Source organism: Wyeomyia smithii, chromosome 3 (genome assembly GCF_029784165.1).
Source record: "Wyeomyia smithii strain HCP4-BCI-WySm-NY-G18 chromosome 3, ASM2978416v1, whole genome shotgun sequence".
NCBI classification, from domain to species: Eukaryota; Metazoa; Arthropoda; class Insecta; order Diptera; family Culicidae; genus Wyeomyia; species Wyeomyia smithii.
In genome coordinates, this window is record NC_073696.1 from 236,971,191 (window position 1) to 236,987,498 (window position 16,308).

Below are 16,308 nucleotides of genomic sequence, written 5' to 3' on the forward strand. Positions count from 1 at the left end.
CAAATCCACCCCAGTGTCCTTCAATCGAAGATTTCCTTGGGATTTTGAGTGCAAAAATAACTGGAAATCAACGAATTGTGAACATTTGATCGGTAAAATCAAGAGATGCCTTCGAAAAGCGGACTTGAAAGTCGTACAACGCTCTTGTTTCGGCAGGAAAAGAAAATTTCATCGGGAGGTCGATAACGGACCTTTCTCAAATGTTCAATATTTTTTGTTAGCTAATAGTGAATGTATCTTCATAAGAATTAAATCAGTTTTTCTTTAATTTCTTCCTCCTTTTTGACAGCTGTAGAAAAAAAATCCAAATTTTTAGTTGTCACCCGTTAGTTTAGTTCAGTTTTCAAAATGAACTATGGTTTGTTTGATTGCTACAGTCATTTTTTTAGGAGCAAAATTGAACAACAAATGAAGTATTATAAAAAAATTGCTTTGTCCGCCATAACTGGTTTTTCTTTCACGTACCCCCTGAAAGCTTTCGAGTACCTCCAGGGGTACGCGTACCCCAGGTTGAGAACCGATGCTCTATCTCTTAACATTAAAAAGTTAGTTTTATCTTTAATTTTAGTATAGTAAACTTTCCAATTTTTTTGACAATTTGCAATAATGCTGGTCATTAATAAAAGAATGGTTCCGAAGACACTACTAAGCAAGGATGAAGGTGAAAGGCGCTGAGAATGTTTTCAAGTAATTATTAAATGACAAAACTTTTTTCACAAAGCTACCTCTTCCCAAACCTAATTGAACTATTAACGCCATAATACCGAATGACTCAGCAATAGAACAAAAAGAAACAAAGATATGGGACTAATCCTTTGTTGCGCCTTTAGTGATTATTTGCATTCTTACTCGTAAGACAAGATTAAAGACACTGCAGGGTGAATGTAATGTCCAATATTTAAATGTTGTTTTCCAGAAAAAATATTCCGTTTTTGGCACTGTTCATATTTGGCAACTGAAAGTCCCGGAGCCTGTTGCTGGATCCGTGTAAAATAAGCGAGTTATTTCGAGAAACCGTGCAAAAAAAAGGCGTGTAAAAAGAGTTTCGTGACCGTGCAAAAAACAAAATCGAGTGCAATTATTTTTTTCGAGGATGCTTCCCATGTAAAAGCGAGCGTGTTTAAAAGAACCGTGTTGATTCGAGAAACCTTGGAAAAAAGTGTGAAAAAATCCGTGTAAAAAAGCCGTTCAAAAAGAAAATACGGTGTATATTGAAAATAAGAAAAAGTATTTTTGCATCTAATTGTTATGGGGATGAGCTTGTTCTATGAATCAAACTTGCTGAAGACATTGAGTCATAAAATCAACGTTTCACAGTCAAATCTAAAACGATCACGATTTTTCGAGTTTGGACCTATGCTGATTACTGTGAGATTTTAAATAAATCTTTCCACCAATTTTAAATGTCATGAAATATAAAACTTGGGATGTACAGAAAACATCCTGGACGGCATAACGAATCGAATGTTGTACTCAGATATTTTGGTGCATTTTTTGTCTAAGCCGAAAACAGACTCTTATATACCCCAAAGAAGGTTTAATTTCCTATCGATCGTGCTAAAGAATACATAAATTAATCGTATGCATGCTATGATTGTTTGAAATCTGTGTTACTACAATGCTAGACAATTTTCAATAGTAAAAATTAGTTTGCATAATCAAATTACAATTTTACGTATTTGGGTGGATTCTTGGTTTTTTTCCAATATATTACTGTAAGAACGAAGCCCATCCAATAAGTACATGGAATTGGACATCATTTCGTTTCCTGTTTTGATTTGAAATTTTAATTTTTACGTTAACGTCATAAACCATGCATCACGTGCTTAATTACCATCTCCATACCCGATTGCTGAGTAAAATTTACGACCAGACCTGTCCTGCTGTGGTCAAAAGCCATTTTCACACCAAAGGATCGCTTTCCCCTGGAGTCACACACTGGTCTGATCATAATTAATGCAGCATTATTAAGTGTCGTCTGTCCATGTTAAATATTCATCACCCAAACATAAACCGATGCGTAAAGGCGAAGCTTTCTCCACTCGGTAACGCTTTCATCGCTTATAGGCTTTGCCATTGTGTAGCAGATTCGTCGAATCCCTGTGATTTTTTTGCCGTTACGGTCAAACTTCGTATCAACAGCAAACGGAGCAACGGAGCCGTTGTCAGAAATAAGGAGAAAAGAAATATGTCACTTCAAAACTGGCTTCATCGGCAGACCACGAAGGGAATTGATATTTCATGAAAGTACAAAATCCTTCCTTCGGAAGGGCAAAGGTTTAATTAAACAACAGAACACAGGCTCAGGTATAGTTTTCTGCCTAGCGACAGCCCCAGCCGACCGTATCGAACACATGTTCGTGGCAATTTGTTCTTCCAGTCCGTCCGATTGACATCTTGTTCCTCAAACGTTCGGGCGAATTTCAATTATGTGAAGTGAAACACAGTATAGCTCAGATCCATGTTGATGTCGACATCTGACACGGGAGCAGCCGGAACCAATTTAACAGATGGCCAAATTCTGTCCATAGGGACAGGTGCGGTTAGACCCAGGCACTCTAACTTTAAAAAGATCCACAAGCGATAGCATCTTTCTGCTCTGGAAGCTCCTGCTTGTCAATCTGGGTGCTAACCAATCAATTTCCGACTTCTGCAGCATTCAGGAGCTGTTACACGGTTGTTGGTTGCAAAGCCTCTAAACGATTTTGGATTTCGGTTTTCCATGTATGTATGAATTTCATGTGAAGTCTATTTCATTTCCGCCACAACATACCCCGTGGTTCTGTGGTTAGCGATGTCGGTCGGCTAGCTCTCCCACACGGTTGTGACATCGGGTTCGATTCCCGATCAGGTCGAGGATCTTTTCGAGCTGGAAATTTTCTCGACTCAGCACTGGGGCACGGTGTATCGTTGTACTTATCCTACACATGCAAAATGTGCCAAAAACAATATCGATAACGAATTCTCTCAACTAATCTAGTTGATCGAGACCGCATAAGCCCCCCAAGCTTGCGTGCGATATTGTTATACCCCTTTCTCCCAATCTTCCCGTAAATTATAATTCCGATGAACCGATAATTAAATTAGACACTTTGTATTTAAAAGTCAAAGCTCCCTGCTTGTGTAAACCTCAGCTCAGTTCAGTCGAAGTTGCACCTAATTCCATTAGCATATCGTTTGTTCGGGTCGATTCACCGTCGCGCCGACCGACGTTTGCACTCATCAGGATTCAGGTAAAATAACGACATCGTCTTCCAGCAGTGACCGGCGAAAGAAGCTTAACGTGGCTGCCGTCTTACACAGATCGCGAGCCGAATTCGTTTCATTGGCTGGATTTGAACAAAGTTGCGGGAAGGGTGGCCTGGGAGGTGCGGCGCTATAACGTGGAACGGCAGCCGTGAACCGTAAATTGAAAAAGGATCAAACCCCACGGGATGTCATGCCAATCCTTGTGATGTCAATTTTTCCTGCCTCATCGATGATTAAATGGAATCAGGACGAAGAAAGTTTTTATTTGGGGCCAGATTACCAGGGAACAGTAAACTTGATGTTGGAAGCTCTAAGAGTAAGATACCATTATAAGTATCATCATATTTTTTATTATTGTCTGTTTGACTAAGGACTTCTGTATGATTAGAGAAATGACCTTATTTGCTGAAGTGGGTTCGCAGCTTGGATTTGATAAAACATCGTTACGTTATTGTCATTTTTTGCGTAAAACTCTACAGAGTCCTAACTCTTTCAACGATGTAAAACATGTTATTATGGGCGGCAGCAGTTTAACATATCTTTTATGGCTCGAAGCATCCCAGCCATCTCCCAAAACACGCGTGCCCTGCGTGTTACAAAATCGCCATACGGTCATGTACTACCAATCCAATCCCGATATCTGATGCTGGATTACAGTCGAACGACGCATCAAACAGCACCGGAAGCACTTATTTCAACTCAATTATTATAATGGGATTACCGGGGAAAAAGATAACTAGCCAGAATCGGATCACCCGCAGTGCTGCACAACGATAATGGGGTCATAAACCGCCAACGAGAAAGCACGTTAATTGACTCCGTACGAATGGTGCGCGGACAATTTCGGGGCAGGATGTAAGCGTCGCGACTAAACCCGAACCGTTCGCCATTGCGTCTGCCAACCTGCGATGGAAAAACGGTACGGTTCGGTCCTAATCAGATTATTTGAAAATTTTGCCGTCGTCCTGCCGACCGCATTTGGAAATCAGCTGTTCTTGGAAATTGGGGACGAGACGACTATCCCGTCTATCTGGAGTACAAAACAAGTACATACACGAAATTTGGGTAATTTCGGATCGAGATAGCGATTGCAGTTCAATTTGTCACATTCACATTTCAAACGCATTCTGATTGCGGTCACTAATACAAACAGCTAAGGAAATTTAAGGGCTTGATGTCACTAACACGTGGTTGACAAATCTTATTTTATCTGATAGCCAGGACTCCTAGAAATAATCATCATTTGTCAGATATTACTTTACAATGAAGCTGCACAGTTGACTGCCAATTTGAGCACGAAATTGTAACAGTTGCTATCTAAAATTATCCCAGTCGTTCCAGGGAACATATTCACCAAGGTATTTGCTGTATACCTGCTGTCTTCCGGTGAAATCATGGCAGCTTTTATCCGTTTCCATTTTGGAGCATAAGCTCCTAGCGTCGAATACCAAATTTCAACCACCCACCTCGTATTTCTTATCGCGCCCAGAGCCGGAACTCAGCATTTGTTCGCCCACCGACGACGCCCAGCTGTCTACTGGTGGATGCTTCGCGGATTATGTAAAGCAGCAGCCGCCATCGGGAACGGGGAGTTGTGTGTGGACGAGTGAAATCGCAATAGCATACCGTAGTGCATCTTGTTAGCTGCACTGCCAGCCAAATGCAGAGTGCACCATTTTCAGGTCCCCACGGGACGGCATGTTTATTATTAATGCTAATTGAAAGGTGCATCCAAATTATCCCAACCTGACTGCCAGCACGGAATGATGAATGCATTCGGGCTCTTGCTACTTGTCATGCTGTAACGGTGGGACGGTTGAATGGCAATTGCAGAAACGGTAATCTTAAACCATGTAAACCTTCGCTTCCGACCGAATGGATCCGTCCGTTTAAGGAGACGTGCAGCTGAAATGTACATTCCAGGAAGTCTTGTCAAATCACGCTTTTGGCTGTTAAAGAATGGCTATGACTCCTGTGAAGCAAAATATTAAGAAAATGAGCAGAGTACGATGAGAGCTGAATGAGTGATTAACCTTTCCTAATTGCTATTATTTTTTCTTTCTTTCCAGTTTCCGCTCTTGCCTTATCTGGATCAACGCTTCCAGTATCATTATTGTTTACAATGGATTAATACTTACTTTGCTTTAAGCTCTCGTTGAATTGGTTTTAAATATATGAAGTGTGCATTATCAAAAAAACCTAAATTAATCCACCTAGCGGTCAGATCCGGCCTTTCTCATTCAAACATTTATTTGTAAAAATAGAACATGAACGCTTCAATCCAATAAATGTATGTCACTCTTTAGGTTCTAAAATATTGATGTTGTAATCTATACATATAAAAATGTAGTCCGGTCTGTCTGTCTGTTTGGTCCATATAGGCTCGAAAACTACCGAACCGATCGACGTGAAAATTTGTATGTAGGGGTTTTTGGTCCCGATAAAAGTTCCTATGATAGTTGAGACCCCTCCCTCTTCTGTAAAGGAGGGGTCCAATACAAATGAAACATACATTTCTGCACAACTCAAGAACAAACCAAGCAAATGAAACCGAATTTGGCATGTGGATGTTTTAAAGGGTATTAAATATGTCCATAATGGTTCGACGCCCCTCCCTCTTATGGAAGCACATGTTTCTGCACAAATTTCTGCACATCTCGCGAACTAATCAACTAAATGGAACCATATTTGGCAGGTGAATGTTTTTAGTGGCAACAAATATGTTCCATAATCGACCTCAGGCAACATTTTGGATATTGTTTTTGGCACATTTTGCATGTGTAGGATAAGTGCAACGATACACCGTGCCCCAGTGCTGAGTCGAGAAAATTTCCACCTCAAAAAGATCCTCGACATCGCTAACCACAGAGCCACGGGGACCACAAGAAAGATACACAGGAGCTGAATTCGACCACAGATACCATTTTGAATTCTAATATGGCGACTTCCGGCTACGGAAAACCAGCGGCAAACGACCAAATACCACCCAATATGAGTATTTTCGGAGTAGTAATGATGCACTGGAGCCACAAATCGACTTTAGACACCATTATGAATTGTAGGATGGCAGCTTGTGGTTTCTGGGAAACAACCAAAAATGGCCGATTTCCGTCTAACATGAGTATCTCCGGATCTAGAATGATACACAGCAGCTGAAATCGAAAATGATCAAATTACACCCAATATGGGTGTTTTTTCTACCAGAATGACGCTCAGAGGCCAGAAATTATATTAAATACCATTTTGAAATCCAAGATGGCGACTTCCGGTTTTAAAAAATAGCCTAAAATAAACAAATACCATCCAATATGAGTATCTCTGGAACCAGAATGATGCAATGAGCTAACAATTGACATCAGGCGCCATTTTGAATCGCTAAATGGCAACTTCTAGGAAACAGTCGAAAATGACCAAATAATACTCAACATGGATATTTCCGTAATCGAGATGATGCATAGAAACCAAACATTGACCCTTGACACCATTTTGAATTTAAAGACGACCACTGTTAGTTTCTGGAAAACAACCAAAATAACTGAATACCTCCCAATATGGGTATTTCCGGTGTTAGATTGATGCCAGAAAATTTGCTGAAAATGACCGAATACCACACAATATATATAATATATTCAGAATTAGGGCGATGTACAGAAGCCAAAAGTCGAGGATGTAGTCATTTCGATAAAACCAATAAAACCGATAAACCAAACGATTTGTCTTTTGACTTTGAACATATCCTATGACCGATTCGTCGTGCATTTGCAGACTTTGAACACATCGCAAGGAATCAATGACTTTGGAACGTTCAAATAGTACAAAACCACATTTAAATTATGTTGAGGCCACATAAATATATCAATCGAAGCAGGTATAGTTTTAAATAGTCTTTGAGTTTCTTTTCTTTCCATAACTTTTGAGCCACATATCAAATTGTTATAAAGTTTGTTATTCGTAAGTTTGAGAGATGACTCGTTCGTATGACACTAGTTATGTTCAAATAAGTCATGTGAAATAATAGACTTTCATTGTTTCATTAACAATTTAATACATAACGGTGGCTTAAGTTCAATAATAATCAAATGAAATGGGAACGTATAGGGCAGCCAAACTTTGAAACCACGTGCTCAATCATAATTCATCAGTTATCCTTTAAATAGCCCGCTCATCTGATAATAATATTGATCAAATCGGTTGTGTAGTTTTTGAGATAATGAAGTTTCGTGATTTTCACATTTTGGTACTTTACAGACGAAGTTACAGTCCGATTACAGTAAAATTCAATAGGGTGTTACGAGGCAGCTAGACTTATGAATTGACACTAATTTTGTGGAATTCGGGTCAGCCATCTCTGAGAAAAGTGAGTGAGTTCAAGTAGTCTTTGGAATATGTTCCTTTTCATAGCTGGATTTCACATTTTTAAACATAACAGCCAAAGTAATAGTCCGATTGCAAAACAAATCAATAGGGTCTTATGGGGCAACTAAACCTTCCATTTGACACTGATTTTATGAAAATCGGTTCAGCCATCTCTGAGAAACATGAGTGAGATTAAGTAGTCTTCAAAACACGTTTCTTATCGTAACTTTTGAACCACAAGTACAATATTTATGAAATTCAAAAGTTAAAGGTTTTTCAGGTAGCCCGTTCATTTGAAATCAATTTTGTTCAAATCGGTTGTGTAGTTTTCGAGATAATGATGTTTCATGATTTTTACATTTTGAAACATAACCTCTAAACTAAAAATCCGATTACAATGAAATTTGATAGGGTCTTATGGGACAAAAAGACCTTTCATTTGCAATTGATTTCATTAAAAAACGGTCCAGCCATCTCTGAGAAAAGTGAGTGAGAATAAAAATCTGCACATACACCTTCACACACACACACACACACACACACACACACACACACACACACACACACACATACAGAAAATGCTCAGCTCGTCGAGCTGAGTCGAGTGATATATGCCATTCGGCCCTTTGGAGCACTTTTATACTTCCGGTTTTGCAAGTGATTGCTATTCCTTTCTAGGAGAAAGGCAAAAATATGTAAAAATTTGATCAACGAGAAATATTTTCCAATTTCGATTTTTATTTTCGTGACTTCAAACGAAACATTAAGATGGATAACCTGTTGTTGAGTGTCTCAGTTGAATAAAATCAAATTAAATTCTACTACTAAGAGAAGCATTTAACTTTCGATTCTCTTTACCCATGTCCCCGAATGCACCATTTGACTACATATACTGCTTAGCTTTCGAGTACACTCGAGCGAATAGTCGCGCTAGAAAGCTTTATTTCATGCAAGATCTATGGGGCGAAGAATTCTATGCAACATTGCGTAGAATTCGTTTCTCTCAGTGAAATACCTCCCCCCCCCCCCATGATCAGTATAATTAATGTACAGTCCTGTGTCTTTGCTGCTCCACAATAAATTGTTTTTGTTTTTCTGGTGCAGGAGATACAAACAGTTTGAACTAACTGTAATGTGACTCCTTTTCGTTTGCTTGGAAAGCGAACTATTTCAATGTGCTAGAATGGCCCAGCAGCGGAACATATTCAATATGCTGCTTACCTATGGCGATGGAAAACCATCAAACAACAAATCAGTGCTTTTCATGCAAAACATTCTAGCTTTAAGTTAGATTTAGTTTCAGCTCGTAGTCGGCAGCGAGGATAAAAAATTTGCTTTTAGTTATTAAGATACTTTAGAAAGTAAGCTACCAGATATAATTGGCGCCGTTAAACATTAAATTGTATATGTGCCGTGTCGAATAAATTATAGACGAAGAAAAAAAAAATGTGCTAGAATCTTGCATGCAAGTATAGTCAGAGACAGGCATAGGGGTACTGCCCAAATTTTGTGCCTCTATGTGATTGTTTCAATTTTCAACTGACTTGAACTTTCATATATATGTATAGTAAAAAATATTTCAAAAATCGAAATTTGGGATCGAGATAGTTAGACAATGTTTCGCAGAAGTTGGCCTTTCCGTTTGGCAGATAGTAATTTTACTGATTTTCGCTACGGATAATTTGGTTTACGAAACGCTAATCGCTAAATTTTCAAGGGCAAAAAAATATTTACAAAAAAACTGTGAATATTGACCTTCTTTTGGACTCCAAAGACGAGCACGCTGTACAAACCTGCAGCTGCAGCTATTGTCGACTATAGTTTATAACTTACTACTAAAAAAAATCACTCACTCATTAGTACAGTCCCCCCACGATTATGGATCATTTAAGAATGTGTACGAATTCGAAAAATCATTTCTGACCAATTTTATTGTTTATAAGTAATCTATAAATGTTTTCAGTCACAGAAATGTGTAATCTTTCACTTCATTAAGTATTTCTTTCCATGTTTTGTGCATATTTCTCAGAAAATATATTCATTTCATAACTCACCAGATAGACAATTATGGATCACTTTTGAGAGCGGTTCTAATTATGAGACAATTCGCATCATATTATGGATCAGCATAACAAAAAACAGCTTTTGGCAACGAATTCATTCAATAAACCTTATTTAAATTATGTTATTTGAAGAAATAACATATTTCAAATCGTATAAAAGATCCCGCATGGCCTGGCCACATTTTATGTTGCTTCTGAGGTTGCAGTTAGATCGAGAGTCCAGGTATGTAGCTCCCGAAGGTAGCAATGAACCATATGTATACGGTACATCATAACAGTTTCCCGCTTTACGTAGCTTTCCTGTCCCTCGTGCCTTGGAAATAATATTTTTCAAAGGCTCAGCACTGTTTAGCATCCGTTTAGAGCTCAATAGAAGTTGAGAGGGTGTTTTAATTGGTAAAAATCACATTTGAATCGGAGTGATCCTTAAATAACTAATTTATACATAAAAATCGTTATCAACCATCAACATTTTGATGAATCGTGAAGAACTTACCTTGATCTTTGTGTATGAGTTATATTTTGCACGAGAATTAGCGATTGTATCACATATAAGCCTTATGAATGATGAGCGTTCTACTTACGCTGATTGAGAAAAACGACAAATATTTTGATAGATTCTGGAAGACAATATTTCACGGTAATTAAAAACACAACAATCTAGGAATAAGAACGATGTTTTCTGGGTTCAAAGCTAGCAAATATGGCATATTTTACTGCAAAAATGTTACATGCTTTCGAATCGACCCGTAATTTAACTGAGTTGAATAACATGACACACAAAAGTGATCCGTAATTGTAGGAGATCCATAATTGTGGGGGGAGTGTATTGAGTTTGAGCCGGAACGGAAAAAAAAAATATTATCTAAACCTTTACCAAAGACATCACACCGATCAAACAAAGCGTTTTTGCTCTAAAAATATTTGTAGTTATCAATACCTTCCCAAAATAAATTTTGACGTGGGACTACGTTTTTGTTTTCTATGCTGGTATGCATTCTGTAAAATTGGAAATGAAACTGGCAAATGATAATAACAGCATAACCACATGATGGATTACAATAACCAATACGTTGTTGGATAGATAAAATGTTGAACGATTTTGTAATATGCTAGTCATCAGTATATTTCATTGCAAAGCGGTAAAAATCGATTAAAGTGTGAAGGGCACATTTACGCGAACAATGAACCAACGAGTAAGTTCCTAAAAACATAAATTTATAGAAGAGTAAGAGCCGGCGAGTACTTGTGAATTTTTTGTCCATTTTCTAAGATCTATTCAGAATCTTTTTTTTTACATTTCAATATTGTTAGATATATTTTAATTTCTAACTTTACAAATGAAACAAACTTGTTAAGCAAAAAAGAAAAATAATCCCTCTAAACTTTAAGAGCCAATTCGCGAGAGACGCAACCGCATGTTGTTTTGATGTTCTCCGATTGGGTTGAAATTTATTAGGAAGGAATTAGGAAGTTTTGCAAAATTCCATTTTTTCATTGAGGTCAAGTGGGGTAAAACAGCCCTTGAAAATAATATGTCCAAAAACATCCAAATACTAAAAAGTGCAATAACTACTGCTAGACTTGATGAATATTTCTAAAAATGTGTGGTATTATACTACACTAAGAGTACTTCAAAACGCATTGTCAAAATATATGGCAAAGAGGTAACATGAGGAAAAAAACGCATTTTTCTTTAAAAAATTGTCAATTTTCAGGGTCATCCTACTCTTTTCAACATCGCTAGGAAAAATATCTGAATATGGCGTTTTGTAGGGTAACTCAAGAGCTTCAATGTCATGTATAAGCCAAGTGTGCCAAATGGGGTAAAACGGCCCTAGAAGGTTTTTTTCAAATACCGTCAAAATCATTAAAATCACTATAGTTTCTGCAAAACTTATTAGATTTTACTGAATATTTGGATTATCACTGTACCTTACCTGAACTACCTACTTTACCAGAAGATACGCAATTTGGGGTAAAACGTTCCTTGAAGTTTTTTTTTTCGAAAAATGCCGTCAAAATCATCAAAATTGCAAGAACTCGGGTTGGGCTTGATAGATTTATTGAAAATTTGAATTATCACTCTAGTTGAATACGGACTTAACTGCCGGTACCCGGATAACTGTCCCATAATGAAAAACAACATGTTGAGAAAACGGCGATTCAATATTATCCGTAAATTTTCTGATTTCCAGCTAATATCTTTTACCTATTTTGATGTTTTCTTGAACTTAGTGAAAAGTCAAGAAAAACTTTAGTTCTTTTCAGTCAGTTTCCAAATGATGCATCTGGATATTATGCCAGTTAAAAGCTCTTCAGTTGTTTTATAAAATGCTAACTTCGGGTTCTGGATCTTTTTCGTAGAGAAAATAGTACCCCGAAAATCGCCAAGTATTTTCCAAAAAGAATTTTTTTTTTTCGTTATGTAAATCTATTTGTCACTTTTGTCATCTTGCTCCGAAGTTCGTATTAACTTAAAGTAATTATCTAAATTTTCAGTAAATCCATAATATCTTACCCGGGTTCTTGCAGTACTGGGGATTTTGACGGCCTTTTCGAAAAAAAATTTTCAAGAGACGTTTTACCCCAAATTGCGTATCTTCTGCAAAAGTAGGTAGTTCTGGTAAAGTACAGTGATAATCCAAGTATTCAGTAAAATCTAATAAGTTTAGCAGGAACTATAGTAATTTTAGTGATTTTAACGGTTTTTTGAAGAAAACCTTCTAGGGCCGTTTTACCCCATTTGGCACACTTGGCTTATACATGACATTAAAGCTCTTGAGTTGCTCTACAAAATGCCAAATTCAGATATTTTTTCTAGCGATGTTGAAAAGCGTAGGATGACCCTGAGAATGGACATTTTTAAAAAAAAAAGCCTTTTTTTCCTCATGTTACCTCTTTGCCATATATTGTGACAATGCGTTTTGAAGTCCACTTAGTTTATAATAATACCACACATTTTTTGAAAAATTCATCAATTCTAGCAGGAGCTATTGCACTTTTTAGTATTTGGACGTTTTTGGACATAACATTTTTAAGAGCCGTTTTACCTCACTTAACCTCAATGAAAAAAATTTAAATTTTGCAAAACTTTCTACCTTGAATAGACAAACAAACGCTAAAATTTCAGCTCAATCGGAGAACATCAAAACAACGTCCCTCTGAAAGGCAGTTGCGGCTCTCGCGAACTGGCTCTTAAGGTCTCTAACAGCAAAGCAAAGCCTTGGTGCTAAATTCCGATTTGGAACTCGACCTTTTTTTATTTATACACAGACTTCGTAACAAATTGTTTAGTGTACAGGACGGACAATTGCACGGCCAACGCTACGACCCTACTGACACTAACAGTCTCTTTCGAACCGAGTCTCGAACCTACAACGACTTGCTGGAAATCTGTGGGTTTTTTTGCCGCACCTAACTTAGAAAGATTTTCTCATTTTGGTCTCCTTTGACCTTTGGCTTTCCAGTTTATAGAAACGTATTTTCGCTTTTTTAAACTAAGTTTCGATTTACTTTAATATTTTTTTGGTTCTGAATATTTTTTTTCGTCACACTAGACTCAATTTAGGATATTGTTTTGGAGCTTTTTCTAGTCTTCAGAAACGTCTTTTAGATGCAATACATATATGATTGTTTCCTCGTTGGCTTATAGGAATGTTTTTTTTCTCTTTTAAATACTTTAAGGCTCTACACGCAAAAGTTGGATGGTGCAACCACCTCAATATCGTACGAAATTAGCGCAAGTTTTGATTAAGATCCAAAGCTGGATAACCAATGTATGTTGAGCATAACACACTTAATACTCTAGAGTATTTTCAATGTATTCCGTTATAATCTTTAATTATTACCCCTTTAATATTTTGACCTTAAACGCATTGTTCCCAATATATACTTTCAAATAGACACCTCAAATAAACTTAGTATTATGAAAAAAGCACTACTTTACATTATGTATACATTGAACATTACTTTTAGAGTCAAATTAGTTGAAATTTTTGCTATAATACTTTTTTGCCGTCACTTTCAAGGTACTTTTGGAGTATATCACAAGGGAAATGAAGTTTTTCTTGTTTTCAACAAGCATGAGCTGAACATAAGAAACGGATCACCGGTGGTTGGCTACCGGACCATAATAACCTCCGAGTTTCAATGGATCCAGATGTGGATTCGGATGGAAGCTTTTTTGACAAAAAAGTTGAAAAAGTTGAGTAGTGTGACAATTATTCGGTTATTTACGCTATGTGACAAAACAACTTGGTATTTTTTCAAACAAGCATAAGTATATTTTTTCAGATGTAAAAAATACATACTATTTCAAGCATTTCCCAATAAATAGCTCGAAATCCATAGAATGTAGAATGTTACAATTATACGATTACAGGCAGTTAAGAACTGAACTGAATGCTGCTATCGTTGAAGCAGTGCACCCAGCAATGAAAACTAATGATTTTGTACCAGATTAATGAAAATATTAACTGATCAAATCACTTTCATAAAAAACATCATCGAATCAAAAACAAATAAGAGCACATTAGATTTTTTCAGAATGTTTTGCATTTAACTATGCCTCTGGTTTTATTCATATGCATCCAGTTCCATGTTACCTCTACCAGCGTTAATAAAATATGTAACATCAAGGCTCGCTATTGGCCGTTCCGTTTGCTGGCGATGTTTGGGGATGGGCAAGCGGTGCACAAGCCATTGAAACGCACCAAAAATAAATCAAAAAAATAAACAACGGGTTTTCGAACGTTCCACCGAAACCGAAATTCACCGAAACATCACGATTCTTGTGTATATATGATATATATTCTTATTTCGATCTATATCAATGTATTTATTGAACAACTGCTGCGTTATTTATTTTACAAATTTTCTGTGCAAAATAAGAGCGAATGTTGTACGAATCAAGGGACACATTAGCTGATTAAGGCTTGAACTTTTGCGTGCGTCATGAGATTATTTCAAAATCAATTCCTATTTGATCAATTCGAACCTACATACGCGTTTATTCTTTGTTTTGAATATATTTTTTTAATCATCGAGCCAGACAAGGCCTTTTGCTGGCTTTTAAACACGTAGTTTGTAATTTATTTCGTTGTCCTTGCCAGGCTCTACAGGTCTACAAGTAAATATTTTAGTCAATTCAAATTAAATTTTGATTATTTGTTTTTTGTACTTTACAAGCACCTTTTCGTTGTTCTGAACGCAATCTGCTTCAGGCTCACGAGAACGTAATTCTGTCATTTCAAATTGGAATTGGTTTTAATTTTGGTATTTAAAGGCTAAAAGCCTTTTCGCTAATCTGGGCCCAACTTGAGATCATTTTTTGTTGCTGGTCATTTCTGGCCTCTGGAGTGTTTTTTGCCATTCTGAGCTAAAGTTTAAACCATTTTATTTCTGATCTTTAAGGGCGTTTTATCACTTTTTTCATCTCGATTTGGGATTATTCGTCTTCTTCACCTTTTCTGGCCTTTCTAAGTTAAATTTGTGATGAATCAAAATATTTACCTTGTTTAACCTTAGCAGTTTTTTTCTGTTCTAAACTTTATCTGGGATCATTTTCTTGTTATTTTTTCTGATCTTTAAAAACTTTGGATTAATTTGAAGTCATACTCATACTTTGGATTAATCTTTGGATTAATGGAATGGATTAAATGGATAAAATGGATTAATTAGATTTTTCTGGGCTCTCAATACTAATACAATATTGCGCTATTTTGACATTATATATAATGTTAAGTTTGGAAAAATAAAAATTGATAGGTGCCACGAAAAGTTTGGGAATTAAAATCGTCTATTTGACGATAATTACGTATCACAGACTATTGTCCAGATTAAAAACTCGGAATGGAGTTTGATGATAATATCCTGTTACTAATAATTTATTTAAAGTCAAAATGAAAAAGTTGTTCATTGGATTACTGGAATGTTCATTAATACATTGCCTAAATTGCCAGACCCCTGCATAAATTTGCTTTGCTTTGTAATTTTCAGATGAGCCTCATGTGGTTTCACAACAGGCTCGTTCTTCCTTTTCTATTTTTTTCATTTCTTTAAGGAAATAATTGCATCGCGCTTATAATTCAGCTTTCTCCCTGCAGCTACAGCACAATTAGCCAAAAGCTCAAATATTCCTCGTTATCAGGATAACTGTTTCTCGTGTAACATGCGTCGAACACGAAAACAAAATAATGTTTACATAAAAAAGTACCCCCTTGTAGTAGCATTTAATCTAACGAGCAACGGTTTATTTAGCGTCTGTCGTACTCAATCTTCTTTCCTCAATCAGCAGCCAGTTGCGGACTTTGTTGCAAAATATACACCGAGCAGAGAAGAGTGCTTAATCCTTGTAAAACGATCAGCCAACATACACTTCATGGGACGCCAAGGAAACACAACGGCAAATGCTGCTGCGCTGCGGCAGTTTGTTTATTTTCCCGGAGCATTAAAAGCAACATCAGCAGCGGCGGAATTGACGGCTTCGGCTCCTTGCGACGAAAGGCATTTCATCCCACGCACATTTTGCATGCGGCGAGATTCGATTCAGCACGATTCGATTCGGCGCTATTATAGCGTATCGTGACCAAAAGCCACTCTCACCATCATCATCATGAGGTCCAACCGGAATCCATTG

At 37.0% G+C, this 16,308-nt stretch overlaps 1 protein-coding gene across 1 annotated transcript in view; it reads left to right on the top strand.

The window, feature by feature from the left end:
• LOC129732010 (uncharacterized) overlaps positions 1 to 6,121 on the top strand; it is a 79,444-nt gene extending 73,323 nt beyond the window's left edge. Inside the window, exon 8 of the mRNA XM_055692459.1 lies at positions 5,945 to 6,121. Coding sequence (XP_055548434.1) covers positions 5,945 to 5,980 — 36 coding nt within the window. The 3' untranslated portion in view covers positions 5,981 to 6,121. The remainder of the gene's footprint in view (positions 1 to 5,944) is intronic.
• The last annotated feature ends 10,187 nt before the right edge of the window (positions 6,122 to 16,308 follow it).